This window comes from Dreissena polymorpha, chromosome 16, assembly GCF_020536995.1.
Source record: "Dreissena polymorpha isolate Duluth1 chromosome 16, UMN_Dpol_1.0, whole genome shotgun sequence".
NCBI classification, from domain to species: domain Eukaryota; kingdom Metazoa; phylum Mollusca; class Bivalvia; order Myida; family Dreissenidae; genus Dreissena; species Dreissena polymorpha.
In genome coordinates, this window is record NC_068370.1 from 27,621,894 (window position 1) to 27,639,017 (window position 17,124).

Consider the following 17,124-nt stretch of genomic DNA (forward strand, 5'->3'; position numbering starts at 1 on the left):
AGTAACTACACATGGAATCACATTTTCTGTCAACTTGTCAGTGTTACACCTTATGTGATTATTTATGAGAATTGAGGACTCCCTGATGATTTTACCAATATATATGCAAACAAAAGCTGGCATAGAGAGCATAAGTTACCACAGTCTTCACAATCAGCACTCATCTTAAGTAGATCTCTCTTCCCCTTTTTCTGTTTTTGGTAAATTACAACACAACAAATGACAACATTTTGAACGTCATGAAACCTGTGTATATCTGGAAACCAGGATCATAAGGCCATAATTTTAGCGTTTAAGGTTTCTTGGACCATCTTATGCAGTCTTCAGGATAGTTCATTTTATCCACTAGCCGTTCGGGCTACTGGAATGGTGGACAAGTAGCCCATCAGCAAAATTACTAGCCCAAAGTAATTTTGTTAAAATATACACCCTGCTAAAGGGTTTCATCTTTCAATAGCAGATAATCTATTAAAAAGTAAAATTGTATCCAGGGTATGTTAACTGTAAAGCCTATTGCAAAAACAATTGCAACACAATATAACAAGTCAATGTAATTATGTCCTTTATTAATTATAAGTATTTAACATGTGATAAACAACTTCTTCGTTCATCTCATCATCACTTCCATCCTGGAGATCCTCTTCATCAGAAACCATATCCTGTAAAACAAGCAACCTGCACCCGATTGTATAAACGCTGGTTAAAGTTACCGCTCGGTAACATTCAAACCTTGGTAAGTTTGCGGTTATTCAGGTATAGTAACCTTCAAGGTAACTCGATTGTATAAACACGATATACCGCAAAGTAACCTAACCGCGCATAGTGGAATTTAACCACCGGTAACTTTAACCCAAACATTCCCACAATGCATTTTCTAATGACGTAATTTTCGCGCAGAGTGTCACGCTTATAAACAGCGACATGTATTTTTTTTATCAAATTCATTTTAAAATGAATTCACAATAAAATAAAGTGTAAATTTTAACTATGAGTTCATCAAAATGACCAGGGACAAATTGATAATGATGTCGGGATTTGCATCATTTAGCGGAATCCCTGGTGCTTCCAAACTGCAAGGGAGTGCTTACAAAGACGTATATTCTTCTAGTTGTTCTAGATGTAACATAAAAATTATACATGGTCGTCGTAACATGCTAGACTATTCTTCTAATTGGGCTTATGTTTACAATAAACTTACTTACTTTCTTGTGCAATAAGGGAATTTACCATACAAATAAAACATTGTTCAAGTTTAAATATATCTTTATATGCAGAAATCTGCAAATGCTACCGAGTTCATCAACGGCTATTATTTGTGTCGTGTTCTGAGAAAACTGGGCATAATGCATGTGCGTAAAGTTTCGTCCCAGATTAGCTTGTTAAGTTCGTACAGGCTAATCAGGGACGACACTTTCCGCCAAAAATTAATTTTTGCAAAGAAGGGACTTCATTTTAACAAAAAATGTCATAAAAGCGGAAAGTGTCGTCCCTGATTAGCCTGTGCGAACTGCACAGGCTAATATGGGACGACACTTCAAGCACGTGCATTATGCCCATTTTTCTCAGAACACGACACATTTGATAATCTGCTCCGGTTCATTTTAACAGCAGTAATGTACATAGAGTACATGACGTAGCGTGTGACGAAGAAGAAAGTTCTCATTTGAATATAATGATATGATGGCATTAGGGTCTTTATTTAACTATGCTAAAATAATTATCAAAGACCCTAGATGCAAACTCGTCAATTATTGAGTTAAATGGATTATTTGTGGATTTTAAAGGATTATTAAAGGTAAGATACTAGTTCGAACGTGTTTTGTTTTTTGTTTGTACTTTTGTTGTTCCCTGTTCACGGAGAAAGGATTTTAACATGGGCGCCATTGATGCATCATATCACACACGGCATACCCATAACAGAATATAAGAACACGTTCTGTGCGTCCTTAAATTCGTCGTCCGAAGTCGGTAAATTAAGTCAAATAAAGTGTCAGTCGCTGCAATTTGTTGTTTACTCGTCGAAATTGTGAAGGTCGTCGATGGTTAGCTTTTATAATGTCGCGCGCCGCGGCAATTTTGTGTAAGTTACCTCTCGGTTACTTGTACTTACCCACCTAGGGAAGCAGGGTATGTTTTAACTGGGTTTTAACCGATCGGTATAACTAACCAAATTTTATACAAACGCTTACCGACCAGTAGCCAACATGTTACCGACTTTTAACCGCCGGTATGTGGTTAACCGCCGGTTAAGCTGTTTATACAATCGGGTGCTGATAGTTATTTGCCAGAAGTTTACTTGACAAGTGAAGGCATAGATGGCATACTTTTATCATACATGTTGACTTTTTTCTTATGCTGTGTTTTTAAGCATAGCTTATTAAACTCTTTCTTACAGAAGTAGCTTCTCCTTCATCACTGATTTTTAAGCACTTTTCTAGAAATTTACGTTTCCGTGATTTTTCATAGTCATTTGTTGACTTACGATCAGTTGTGGGAAGTTTCTTGCCAGGCTTCGCTCCAGCTACGTATTTAAGCATTATGCAGCCTTATGGGCGTAGGAACTTACAACTTTGGAAATAAACACACAAATAAGGTTACAAAGTAAAACGATGTTTATTCCTAAAATGCAAGCTGTGGATGTCGATTGCAGAGCTCTAGATAAGGGTTGTATTTTGGTAATTACGAATTATTTTCAAGTCTGTTACGTATTTATTTTAAAATTTTGTCGTACCATTAAGAATTACAAAATTAAGTTACGAATATTATTTCTACATCGGTTCGTATTGATTTTTACTGAGTTCTTTTTGCGTATTAAAGATCTTGTCGGTGCTTATATGGAATGGTTATCGGGTTTGTTTAACAAAGCGCATTTTTTCCAATAAAAGCGGTGTGTACAGTCTATCTGTCAAAAAACAATGGCGGCGCCCAGAGAGCATCCTAAAAAACTGTAAAGCGTGCAAAAACACGCTTTTAACATATTGTACGCGAAGTGAGCCGAAGTTGAATGTTAAGAAAGACATTATAGAAAAGATCTTATACGATGTTGTATGTTCAGTTGCCGACACAGTCGGAAAAGCTACCAAAAAAAAGCGCCACAACGGGTCCAAACTTAAACAAAAAAACAAACATTGAATGAGTGGAAGGGACAATTCCCGTGGCTAATCGTTGAAAAGAGTGAAGGGGAGACCCGTTTTAATTGTGAAATATGTAAAAAATCATCGAAGGCATGCAATCTAAGCACAGTTTGGACATATGACGGTATTTGAAAAATAAAATTTTATAATACTGAACAGACACTGTTGAACTCGTTTAAATAAAGTTGCTAGTATGTTTATTTTGATTTTTTGCATGAAAATAACCATTATTATTTATTTTTAGGTCATTTAAAACAGTTAAGAATTATTTTCCAAAACTTGGTAGTAACATTAGGAATACAATTTCAGAGTTAAGAATTCTTTTTGAAAACCTGGAAGTAACGTTATGAATTTCACAAAACCTTATCTGGAGCTCTGTCGATTGGTTTACCTCAGCAGTAACACATCAGCATTGTTATGTTATATTGTTTTAACTAGTTATATTTTGTTTGTCATACAAATGTACATAGTCTTGGTAGCATCACGAATGTGATAAGCCAATTATAGACAATCAAGTCAAGAACACAAGCGTGCTGTTTCTAAGAAATTTATTTTACAACTGGCAGATAACATGTGGCTAGTGCCGGATAGCGGTCAGTGGGCATGCGCATAGAGATAAACATGCTGACACGTGTTCGACATATATAACATCCTCCTCTCTTTAAAGAAGAAATTTATACATAGCATAATTAAATTCAGTACCATTTCAAATATGTATTTCAAGAGCATGATTCGTTCGTTAACTTGATATATTTAAATTCAATGAGTACAGTCCAACCTGCCCGAGCGACCGCCTGTTAATAGCGACCGACAGTCAATAACGACCACACCGATTTCCTCCCGAACGATTTCACTATATATTGAACCTGCGAATAAAGCCCACCTGTGAAAAAAGACCAACGACCACCCTTTTACATTCCCAAACTCCATTGTGATAGCTTACAACGACCACTGCAATCATAAAAATCGCAACTTTCAAAAAACAAAATGTCCGCCAGGAAGCTGCGTAGTCACATGATACACATCTTACCAGTGGACTTGTCGGTCGCTATGGAGATATTGGCAAGTGACAGTTTATTGCACTCGATAGCAGTTGTTTGTTTATTTAACATGCATTGCTAATTGGTAGTCGCCTGCTTCTTTTATGCATTTGACAGTTTGTCAAAAGTGTAAAAATTTGCCTTTGTATTTAAGTGACTCGCGATTAATGTACTAATTGCCGAAAATATCAAAGACAAATTTGGCTTTCATAAACTCATTAAGGAAATTAACGGTTTCATATCATTTACGATGCCTATTAAAGACAAACATTTTGATAGTCATTCTCTTCTTAAATTTCTCCGTAATAAGACGTTCATAGATTATAGAAAAATAAATTGTCAGTTCAAGTTAACCATCATGGCTTCCAAGCATAAGTTCTTGACGTTGGAAGAACGCGTTAAGGTCATTAGTTTGTTAGGTGAAGGACACAGTTGTAGACGTGTGGCTAGTGATCTTGGTGTAGGAAAAACTCAAATTCAGAGCATTTTAAAGCGTAAACATGAGATTATGGACGAATTCGAGGAGAACGTAAACTGTGAAAGTAAACGCCCTAATAGTGAGTCGGAATTCGCGTCAGTGAATCACTTAGTGCATAAGTGGTTTGTTGACACAAGTGCAAGGCTCTTGCCTGTGTCTGGACCTATGATCCAGGAGAAAGCCTTGAAGTTTGCGTGTGAGTTAGGATATTTGGACTTTAAGGCTAGCAATGGCTGGCTCGCGTCTTTTGTAAAAAGAAACAGCATTGTATTTAAGATTCAGAGTGGTGAGCAGGGTGAAGTCAAGAAAGATATTGTAAGAGACTGGAAGGAGAGGCTGCCCACTGTGTGTGCCGGGTACGAACCCAAGGACATCTTCAATATGGATGAGAGCGGTCTATTCTTTAGGGATTCGACCCGGTCGACCTACTTCACCAAGGGTGAATCGTGCGCCGGCGGCAAGCGATCAAAGCTTCGCATCACAATTGCACTCTGTGCATCCATGACAGGTAATGTAACATTATGTTAAAGTGATATTAGACGCATTTTTCACTGTTGAATTGAGCTGAAAATAATTAATAGAAGTTGTTCATTAAAAATATATTTTATATTCGATATTTTACATGACTTATTCAGTCCTCTAAGCCGAAACGATCCGTAAAACAAAATTGTGTCTTTGTGTCGTTTGAACGAATCTGCACTAAAACTTCACATCGTACATGCATGATCAGTTGTCAAACGAAAGTACGATTGATATTCAAATGCATTATTTTTCTCTTTAAAAATGAGAACACATCATTATCTTAAAATATCTGTTTGTCTTTTTAGGCGAGAAGCTGAAGCCGCTCGTCATTGGAAAGTCACGGAAGCCGCGCTGCTTTGGATCCATAGACGTACGGAAGCTACCGGTCCGTTATGAGGCGAATCGAAAAGCTTGGATGACCACCCCTCTGGGACCTTGATCGCCAGATGGGGAAGCAGAAGCGAAACATCCTGTTGCTGCTCGACAACGCCCCAGTCCACCCCGACATCAAACTGAAAAACGTTAACTTACAGTTCCTTCCGCCGAACACGACGTCTTTGGTACAGCCAATGGATGCGGGCATAATTCAGGCGGTGAAACTTAAGTTCCGGAAGCGGCAGCTCAAGTACGTCCTGGAAGAGATGGACCGTCATCCCACCAAGCTTGGTCCCGAAATACTGCGCGACATCTCGATCCTCGACGCCATCTATTGGATCTCGGCTGCTTGGCGGGAACTCTCAACAGAGACGATTTTAAAGTGCTTTGGGAAGTGTGGCGTCACACCTGACTTCCTAACAACGGGCAACCATGCGACCGTCGTGAGTGACACTGATTTTGAACCTGAGGACGATCTTCCCCTGTCCATGCTTCGTGTCTCCAAGGAGCTCTTCAATTGTGACATCACTGAACTCGACAAGATTGACAACAATCTGCCGACTTGCGATAACAACATGGATTTCTGGGAGCGACCGGCACCCCAGATCCTCGCCGATCTCAATGGAAACACCGCTGCCGCTGCTGAGCATGACGAGGACGACAATGGAACAGAAGCTCCCAAGTGTGTTAGTGTTAGTGAAGCAGCTGAGTGCCTTCAAAAGCTGCGCTCGTTTGCAGTTCTAAAAAATGACTGCTTGCTGAACTCAATCATGGAAGCACAGGATGTGTTTATCAAATATAGGATGGACTCTAGTGTCAAGCAGAGTAAAATAAGTGATTTTTTTAAGCGAGTGTTTTGATTTTGTGTGTGTCTTGAGTGAAGGGGGACGGGGGTCATAGTGCTAATTGTGTTTTGTTGTTTCTACTGGTACGTTGAGTATCTGTCTGAAATCTTATTCTTTGATGTTTTCAGTCTTATATAAATATCAGATGTCATTTATTGTCCATTATTGTAAATTTTACTGGTTGTGTAGTAGTGATTCATGTATTTCATGTATAAATGTTTGCTATGTTATGTGTATTTTGTACTTTGTTCTTTGTAGAATTACATGTACATGTACGTATACATGTATGTCAATAGTTATTTATACAGTATATGATAAATTAAATAAATAATTAAAACATAAGGGAATAGAAATACAACATGTAATATATATACAAATGTAAAACAAGACTGTGTTTTCAATCCTTTATTTCATTATACATGCATAAGTATTCAAACATTTAAACAATAGAGCACATACATAGATAAGGTACCTGTTAAAAAACTACTAGCATATTTTGCCAAGTTTCGATCGACCCTGCGAATAAAGACCACCTGTGAACAAAGACCACAACGACCAAATCCCTTGAGTGGTCTTTATTGACAGGTTGGACTGTATTTGTATATGTAATACTGATTTTGGTTTTGAATATGATAGTAGTCATGCACCTTTTTTTAAGCTGTATCTGTAAGCTATAAACTAAATTTATTTTACAGCTATTTACATATATATTGATCACCACTGTACAGTTTGTTCGGCTTCACAACTCTACCTGATCCTGTCTGATAAGGGCCATTAATTGGGGATGCTGATCTCTTAATCTCTTGATCAAAGTTGTTTCTGTGGGGAGTGTTATTTGTGGTTACTTGTGGGAAAGTCTGTGTTAAGATGTTTGGCTCAAAATTGATAATTTCCGGGAAGCTCTCATTTTTTTTTCCGTAACATCCTACGATTATGACGATAAATTCCGCCGTTTTGCGTTTGTACTTCGTAAGATTTTTCACCGTGAACCTTAATGACTTTGGCTGGTAACCATATTTTGCCATGCTGCATTCGAACATATTTATTGACTTCAAGTTTTGGCAGTGTTTTTGTTGACCTATAAAAATAATGCTTTTGTTTTTCTTTCTCTCTTGGTTTAAAAGATTGAATATGTTTTGTGTTAACTGTTTGGGGACGCAGATGTTTTTGGGTAACCCGTATTACAGATTTAGTGTGTCTGCCCATGATCAGTTGTGCAGGGGTGTAGCCAGATTTAAGAGGTGTGTGTCTGTATTCAAGAAAGCACAAATAAGGTTCTTGTCCGCTTTCGTTGGCTTTTTGCAGCAAACGTTTTGCTGTTTTCACTGCATTTTCTGCTAGGCCATTTGACTGTGGATGCAATGGACTGGAAAATACTTGCGTAAAATTCAACTCATTTGCAAAGTTTTTCATTGCATCTGATGTGTATTGACCAGCATTGTTGGATATAAGTCGGTCTGGTATACCATGTCTAGCAAAGTGACATTTGAGTTTTCGTACGACTGTTGTACTTTTCATGTTAGGTAGATAAGTCAATTTCGAAATAATTGCTGTATGCCTCGACAGTAATCAGGTAGTCTTTGTTGTCAAGCGTGAATATGTGTATTGTTTACTCGATACCCATGTGGCTATTGTGAACTGAATACACCATTTCCTGTCTTACCGGTCCTGGCATAACTATTGTTTGACCTCTTAAAATCAGGTCATCAGCACAGGATAGCTCATCCCTGTGGTTCCAGAATTCTAGAATTGACCTGTTACACTGTAATCTTGTTTCTGGCCATCTGTCTAAGATAGTGGCTTTTAGCATTTGACCCTGAGGGTCATTCTTTGTTGCTTCGCGTAAAAAATGAATTCGTCCGTCAGTCACATTAATTGATTGCATAACAGTGTGTACGTGCAAGTCAAGGCCTTCTAATTCAAATGAATCTATGTCTGGTTGTCTGGAAAGTAGATCACTTATTGGAACTTCTTTCCCGTTAACGTGTTGAACGTCAGGGTCGTTTTTTTGCAATTGTAACATCACTCTTTGTAGACGGGGTGGAGCAATAGAAAGTGACTTTTTCATGATTGCTGATAATGGCTTGTGATCTGAGTGTTATGTCACACGTCTACTGTAAATATATTGACGGAAGCGTTTGCAACCAAACAATATAGCCAGCATCTCACGCTCTATGTTTGCGTAACCAGATTCAGTCTGTGTCAATGTTTTTGATGCATAGGCTATTGGGCGGCCATCTTGAAATATGGCTGCGCCAACACTGTGCTTTGAGGCATCACATTCAAGTGTAACTGGTTTCTTAGGGTCAAAGAATGCTAAGACAGGACTCTGTGTAATAACGAGCTTCATTTTGTTGAATGCGTCCGTCTGTGCGTGATCCCAGATGAATTCAACGTCTTTCTTAAGTAACGATCTCATGGGACTCGTTTTTTCAGCTAGGTTTGGTGCAAAGTTTTGCAGGTAGTTGACCATGCCAAGTAGGGTGTCCAATTCCGTCCTGTTCTGTGGAATACCTAGCTTTGTGACCGCTTCTATTTTTTAAGGATCAGGTTTCAGTCCATTTAAGCTGATCACATGACCAAAGAATATGACTTTTTGAACTGCGATTTTGCATTTGTCCGGGTTAAACCGTACTCCATTTGCTCGTGCTCACTCGAGACAACGTAGCAAATTTGTGTCATGTTCCTGTCTTGTCTTTCCTGTGACCAACAGATCATCGACAAGCGCAGTCATGCCCGTCAGTCCATTAAATACTTCGTCCATTTTATTTTCGAATAGGTCTGATGACGCAGAAACACCAAAAGGAAGTCTTAACCAACTGTCACGACCAAAAACAGTGCTAAATGTCGTCAACTATGAAGATTCTTCGTCTAACTGGATACTCCAGTATGCATGCGTAATGTCTAGTGTACTAAAGTACTTAGCATCAGTCAGTTTTGACGTCACGTCTTCTAGTGTTGGCATTGGGTAGTGTGGTCGTCGTATGGCGCCATTTCATGCTTTTGGGTCCAGGCAAATTCTCAAATCGCTTGTTTTGGGCTTCTCTACCACTACAATCGAGTTAACCCAGTCAGTAGGTTCGGTGACCTTAGCAATTATGCCATCACCCTCTAAGTGTCGGAGCTCATTATGTAACTTATCCCTAAGTGCTTCTGATACTCGTCTAGGGGGGGTTAATAACAGGTATGGCATCAGGCTTGATGTGTAATTTGCAAACACCTTGGATGGTTCCCACACCTTGAAAAAGGTTGCTGTACTCTTCAGTACAGATTCCTTGTCTAAAGGGGATAATTATCTACTGCGTAGGTCAGTGTGATCAGACCTAGGTCAACAGAAGCTTGGAGGCTCAGTAGAGGGGAAGCATTAACGTCCACAATGAAGCACATTTGTTCGGTAATCTTATCTTTGTATCTCAATGTCAGTTTGACCATCCCTTTAACCGGGAGAGTGTTTCCAGGGTATGAGGTTAAGCGGCTATCTGGGGCTTTCAAAGGGGTGTTGAGATTTAACGTGTGAAAATGTTTAAGCGGTAAACCTACGACTGCACTACCTGTGTCTATTTTAAATTGAATCGGGACATGGGAGGGGCAGACATTTAATTGAACAAATGCGCGATCAGGATGAGAACAAAGCTTGCTTACCATATCGATGTTGCAATCAATATTGTTACATGCACTTAGTGTTTTATCCAGGCCGTTTTAGCGTGGCGCGGCGCCACGCCGCTTTTTTGAAGCGCCTCGCTGCCCCTTTCAAAGCAAATCAGCGCCATGCTGCCCTTTCAAAGGCTGCCGCCCTGTTTTCCGCCGTGCGCGACCTTATTGATAACATCTTAATTGCCTCTTAACCAAGCTATTATCAGCGAAGATTCGCGCGGTTGTGAATTCATCATGCGTGAATAACCATGTGTCAATATCAATCGATAATTTCAGTGGCTTTGTAACACTACCGGAGTGCACAGTTACTTAGGAGACTTGATGAAAACCTCGATGTTATTCACGTGGAAATTGTGCATTTCATGCATAATTCAGTTATATCAAAACATTTATTTTTACGCGTAATTAAATTTTTAAAAAAGTTGTATCTGTAAAATATTGATTTGATTTCAATTTAATGCAAAACAGTTTTAAGTTAATAAAATTTAATCAACAGGGCTTGCACTAAGCGGCGTACGGCCGTATATTACGCCCGATAATTGTTTCCATACGCCGATTACAACGCCCCATGACGTCCACTGTACTTCCTGAAAATTGGCCATACGCCGAAAATAGCAACCCGTGACATATTAAAGCTGTCGATTAAAATAACGCTCCGCCTCCTATCCAATACAATTGGCGCAGGCTCAAATTAAAGCTGTCGATTAAAATAACGCTCCGCCTCCTATCCAATACAATTGGCGCAGGCTCACAGTAGATGTGTGTTGATGAATTGTAGCAGACGACAATCTTAACACGTTTGCTGTTCACGGTTAAGCAGAGCGCGCTTAATTGGAGCACGTGCTTGTTGTTTGTCACGATGTTTTGATTACAATAACGTGTGAATGTCGGCAAAGAAGTTGATACCCCGTCTTGGACCCTGTTTGGCCAAAAGTTGTTTATTGTTGTAACAGTAGTAGACCTGCACCATTGGTTCAATTAAGAACATTATCACCCGTTTGTAACTTGTCAAAATATGTTAATTGGCAAACACAGATATGAATTTTACAAAAATATTGAACTTGTACCACTTCTCATTCGTGTTTAGAATGTCGCAACGTACGCTTTCCGATTTTGGCATTCCACTTTCGACGAAACGTAAATTAGAAATTGATGCAAATTGCTTTGTAAGCAAAACAAGTTTATATCGGAGACCAATTAACGTGTATTGAATTAATTGACAATGAACAAAAGACAGTACGGCGCCGTTCCTAGTTACACTTTTTGCGAAATAAAATGTACACAATACAACACGTGGTCATGAAAGTTCAAAGTGAAAACAATACCCGTTTACAATTTTATGCGGCAACACTTTAATTTTAGTACATGCATATTTCACCATGTCATTTATTAAATAAAAATAAAATAATTAAGTTATTTGAAAGCCCAGTTGTCATAAAAAGGATCCTCGACTTGAGTGCTGACAGGGAAGCCAGTTGTATATCAACAACAACAACAACAACAAAGGTTTATTGTGATATGCAGGCCGCCGGCCCCTGACACAGTTATAGAACATAATTATATATATATATATACAAAAGCATGTGTGCACATAACATCATCTAGCATGCAATGGTATAGGTTTAACATATTGAAAAAGGTAGTAAAGGATAAGTAGCTACCCTACAACGTAAGTAACTCCTTACGTCTTACAAATGCAAGGTAAATATACGATGCTAGATCCTTAATATAAGTTTCATTTCGACTTGACATTAATATATGCATTTTCATTACATTGGGATTTAAAAGAAATTTTCGCGGAATAAATCGTGCCCTTAGATCCTTAAACATTGAACAGATAAAAACAAAATGATATTCCCTTTCAACTTGTTTTGAGTTACAAACTTTACAAATTCTTTCATGTATTTGAATATTAGAATACCGGCCCTTTTCTATTTCAAGTTCATGGTAACCTGATCTAAATTGTGAATAACAATGCCTGTATTTTCTTATACATAGAATGTCAAGGTACCTTTCATGACTGTACGATGACTTTATATGTTTATACACACTCAGTTTTGGTGAATGGTTAATAGTTTCTCTCCATGATTGGATGTATTGGTCTCTGAGCCGTATCGTAAATTCGTTTAAGAAAGTGCTTAAGTGTGGTACATGACCGTTGTTCCAAACGTATCCAAATCCATTTTCATCCAATAAACGTTTAATTTCTGTTGCCCAATTCACAGCTAGATGGACCTTAGTATCAACCAAATAATCGTAACATTTTCGTACATATCTGGAGTCAGGCATTTTTAGTATTTTAAGCCAGAATTTTAAACACCTTATCTGCGCGTTAAGGGAGGCGGAAAACTACAACGGGCAAGGCATGGTATGGTATTGCGCAAGGGGGGGTTATAGGGTTATGGTTAGGGTTATGGCTAGTGTTAGGGGTCGGGTTCGGGTTTGGGTTAGCCTAAACCCAACCCTAACCCTAACCCGACCCCTAACCATAACTCTTACCCTAACCCTTTTTTGGGGTTATCACCCCTGACCATGCCATGCCCGTTGTAGTTTTCAGCCTCCCGTTACGTTAATAAATAACGAGTAACGACCACAATCGTCAAGTGTGACAGAGTTCCCGTTACGTTAATAAATAACGGGTAACGACCACAATCGCCAAGTGTGACAGAGTTTGGTGTTTTTTCATTTAAGCATGCATATCTTTTACAAGCATAACGTTTATTTGTTCTATACAATCTCTGGTTTTGAAACCCCACAATTCACACCCGTATAGTAAAATTGGCACAACTTTTGAGTCAAATAGTTTAAAGAAAATTGAATTTGGCAGTTGGCCATAATTGGACATAGATGATAGAATACTGTTTATTGCCCGTTTACCTTTAATACAATTTGCTTCAGCCATATTAGTGAGCGACAAGGACGAATCATATCATGTATACCCTATGGTGTTTAAACTTGTTTTTTGTTACTACATGAAAATATAAAACACATAATAAAATATACATTCTGGATTTTGTTGGTTTAATTATTCAACAATAAATCTCAAAACTATACATACAATGTTTGTGTGTAACAAAGCTTCTTATTAAGTCACTATACAGATATATTTGCGCCCTTTTTATGGATGTCGCGCGCTTAAGTGCCCTTTTTTAAAATTTTGCACCACGCCCCTTTTCCTTCCTGTATAAAACACTAGCACTGTCTGTTTCGTAACATAAGTTGTTTGTTTCTGCATTCAGTTCATGCACATTTTTTTTACCGGCACACTTTTGCGAAATGATTGTTTTTGCCACAAGTGTGACATGTCACTCCTTTCGCTGGGCATCTCCCACATTTTCTTCCACAAAAGTCACACGATTGTTTGAAATGTTCCCGCGTCTTCACCCTTGCGGTGTTTGGTCCCGAACGCCTATCTGGCTGTAGCTCTTGCTGCTGCGGTCCCACTGCACTTCCTGCTCCCCCTTGAATGGATACGATGAACGTCCTGTTCAGTCATGGTCCAAAGCTGCTTCTGCCAGTACTCAAAAGACTGTGCAATCTGAATTGCTTTGTCGAGAGTTAGTTCTGCTCAGGTTAATGAGCTTTTCACGAATATTCGATGAATTTGTGCCAAACACAATGCGGTCGCGAATCATTTCGTCCGTGTCACGAAAGTTGCAGTCTCTTGCTGTCAACCGTAGTTGAGTGACGAATGCGTTGATTGGATCGCCGCCCTGTATTTCGTTGTAGAAATTGTGTCTCGCAAATATGGGATTCAGCTTTGGCTGTACGTGAGCTTGAAATCTGGTGTATTACGTGTCCAGTTTCTTTGAATCTTCTTCGGATATGTCACACCATGTGGAGTGAATATCCCTTCCTTTTTCACCTGTCCATAGTAATAGGTAGGACACTTTCTCCTCCTAGCATTTGGCTTTCAGAGGTCTGGAAAATATTAATTCCAAGTGTCGTTTAAATTTATTCCATTTCTCTGGAGGATTTGAATCAGTCCAGTTCATACACGGAGGTGTTATTCCCATTTTATAGATAGTTTTACACAAAATAGAATCCAAATTTATTATTTTTTTACTCTGACACCATGTTATGTTATGTTGTTTTAACTAGTTATATTTTGTTTGTCGTACAAATGTACATAGTCTTAGTAGTATCACAAATGTGATAAGGCAATTATAGACAATCAAGTCAAGAACACAAGCGTGCTGTTTCTAAGATGTTTATTTTACAACTGGCAGATAAAATGTGGCTAGTGCCTGGTAGCGGTCAGTGGGCATGCGCATAGAGATTAACATGCAGACACTTATTTGAAATATATTACAAGCATGACGTTTGCCAATAGTAAATAACCAGTCCAAATTGTTCACTACCTGGCCTGGGTTACAACTCGAAAATGACCGTTTAATGTATGGACCACTCGGAACACGTTTAAATCTTGTATTTTAGGCGAAGTTGAACAAAGTTCAGTCGGAAATCTTCGCCAAGTACTCACAAAATAATGATGATTATCACACTTATAAATGTAAACAATATTGATACACGGAATTTCTACTGACCCGACGTGGGTACGATATGGCAATTATAATAGGCCCGAGCTATAATTTACACGCCCAGGCCGACGGGCATGCGCTTATTTCGCAGACTGATTATGAATGTCTTCTTGTAGGTTTCCAGGGTTTTTTTGGCCCGATTGTGTAGCCGAAATTCGGCTATGTTCCCAATCCCAAAAAGTATACTTTTTTCCCAAAATGTGGCAAAAAATTCCCAATTTCCAAAAAAAAAAAAAAAAAAAATTTTTTTGTTTTTTTTTTTTTTAGAAAGAAGTGTCTAATGTGTATTTTATCACAATTTAAATGCAATTACATATAACAAAGTAGTAAATGATTTTGTTCTTTTCATTTGAATGATTATAAAGAGTTATATCAAATTTAGTATTATCAGTGGACTTTTCGTTTGGAATAAAAAGGCTAATGAATTTATTTTCCCAATTTCATGAAATTGCCGATAAAATTCCCAATTCCAAGGCCATGGGCTATCTTCCCAAAAAGTGGAAAAAAAACCCTGGTTTCTAACAATTTATATATAACTAATTAATTTCATTATGCTCAAAGCATGATGGTACAAGTTGTTTTGCGTTCCAATTTTCCTTGTTCAGTCGGGTTTTGAAAAGGTTCACATTATTTGAAGAAATAGTTTCTTCACTCAGACTGTTCCAAAATATAAAAAAGCTCTAATTGAGAACGAATTTAATTTGATGTTCTTCTTGCACTTTGGTGTTTGGAGATTCAAGGATCTTTTTTGTTAACAACTCAAAAATGAACCTCGCTCTGAGTCTGAGAAAACAGGGCAAATCAGCCTATTATTATCAGGTATGTCGCTGGGGCTTGACCATGTAACATTTCTAAACACACTGGTCCGACTGGCAATACATTTTCTGAAGTCAATTTAAAAATGTTCTTACCTCTTACATTTTTCTAAACATGTGTTAATCTTATTCTTTCGATGATTTGCTGATGAATCCAGCGTCTGTTTTTTTAGAATGGCAGCGTCAGAAATTTAACCAAGGGGGATAACTTTTTGCTCATAATCAAGGTAACACACAACTAACATATATAAAAGCCTCCATTATTTCATCCCGATACCCAACGTGCTTTAAATAAAAACGAAGCAACAATGGCAAGCAACAAGTTTAAGTGTCATGAAGGAAAAATGACGGACAGTATTTGTACAGACGTTACAAACAAAAACACAAACTACTAGTTCCCCAAATAAAACGAAATTAATAAAACAATGCTTCAGATGGTATACTGTATTTCTAAAAATTCATTCATAATTTAAGATGGATCACGGCAAAACAGAACCCACTTTATACATCGACCAAGTGCAGCAGTCACGCAAACGCTAACCTCCGCACAGAGATTTGACTGGAACCAACTAAGCTGGAACTAATCCCTGCCTTCACAACCAGCCACGTGATGATATGGCCGAGCCAGGTGGTACAATAATTTTCCCGTTTTTTTACTTTTTTTATTTAGGTATTTTTTAATGATGAACCTAAACATATACACTATTATCAAAATATAAACGAAAATGATATCACTTTTCATAGTATAATACTTAAACAAAAATAATAAACCAAATCTGTAGAGATGTTCTTGACAAGATGTGATGGCAGAGATTGTATGAGAGCATGGAACGACAACTCTGCGTGGAGATTGTGCAAAGGCAAGAGCTCGCAAACGTTTAGTCAGGCCAAAAGAAGATTTATCAAGAACCGTAATGTGCTATAGTAAAAATGTATTATACCGTTAAGTACTGTAGTCAAAATGTAGATTTACTTACGGCAATTGGAAGTACCGGAACTTCACTTTTTTCACATAAAACGTACTTTGTTTAGCAGAAATAATCCTTCGAAATAAACCTTCTAATGTTGTAAAAGTGCATCGACCTGATTATGCTCGGATTGCGGTATAATTGATCTGTCGATCAATGTTGATTTTGGCTTTATTTTATCAAGACAAGCATATTCTAAACCGCTTTGTTCGCATACATGCTAAAGATTGATCTATATTACTTTTTATTATTAAATAAAAATATTCGCCACATCGACGTACATAGAAGCACGTGCTCAAGTTGAAATTATGTGTACTGCGTTATTTTGGGGACCTATATTGTGTTGTGTTTGTATAGGTCCATAGTTATTTAAAACAATATGGTCACGGAAGGTCAATGCTTGATATTGTCGTTTAAACGAAATACTTTGGGATATGAGTTGTTGACACTATTTATTTTAAACTCGCCAATAAAATAAATGGTGCTGCAAATGCCATTGCTTGTCGATAAATATGATGATACTACGAGTTATTGGTAGTTAAACACATGAATGGTCAAAAAAATTACATGTAAAAAGCATATTCATATATGTTTTTCCTGATTTGAGCCACGTTAAATGCCGAGGAAGATTATGATAATCGAAAAATGACTGATTGAGATTCTGTGTTCACATTTATTAACAACGAAAGGAAAGTTTTCATTCACCAGTTGAAAACGATTTAAAAAAAAGTTGTACACATCATAATAAGTTA

General features: G+C 37.9%; 3 protein-coding genes across 3 annotated transcripts in view; 2 read left to right on the forward strand and 1 right to left on the reverse strand.

The window, feature by feature from the left end:
* Positions 1–15,592, reverse strand: part of LOC127861531 (uncharacterized) — a 180,445-nt gene extending 164,853 nt beyond the window's left edge. Inside the window, exon 1 of the mRNA XM_052400109.1 lies at positions 15,508–15,592. The gene's annotated coding sequence lies outside the window, so the exon portion shown is untranslated. The remainder of the gene's footprint in view (positions 1–15,507) is intronic.
* LOC127861726 (tigger transposable element-derived protein 4-like) lies at positions 4,818–5,613 on the forward strand. Its single transcript, XM_052400412.1, has 2 exons — positions 4,818–5,160; positions 5,480–5,613. The coding sequence occupies exons 1-2, from the start codon at positions 4,818–4,820 to the stop codon at positions 5,611–5,613; spliced, it is 477 nt and encodes a 158-aa protein (XP_052256372.1).
* LOC127861727 (tigger transposable element-derived protein 6-like) lies at positions 5,621–6,409 on the forward strand. The gene has a single exon (XM_052400414.1). It carries the CDS (start codon positions 5,621–5,623, stop codon positions 6,407–6,409), a length of 789 nt encoding a protein of 262 aa, XP_052256374.1.
* Positions 15,593–17,124: the final 1,532 nt, after the last annotated feature.

What these genes read in the sequence shown, in the direction of transcription:
- LOC127861726 (XM_052400412.1), top strand. Translation starts at nt 4,818, where the DNA reads ATGATCCAGGAGAAAGCCTTGAAGTTTGCGTGTGAGTTAGGATATTTG. An exon ending in ACTCTGTGCATCCATGACAG is followed by an intron (nt 5,161 to 5,479) that starts GTAATGTAACAT and finishes TTGTCTTTTTAG; the next exon opens with GCGAGAAGCTGAAGCCGCTC.
- LOC127861727 (XM_052400414.1), top strand. Translation starts at nt 5,621, where the DNA reads ATGGGGAAGCAGAAGCGAAACATCCTGTTGCTGCTCGACAACGCCCCA.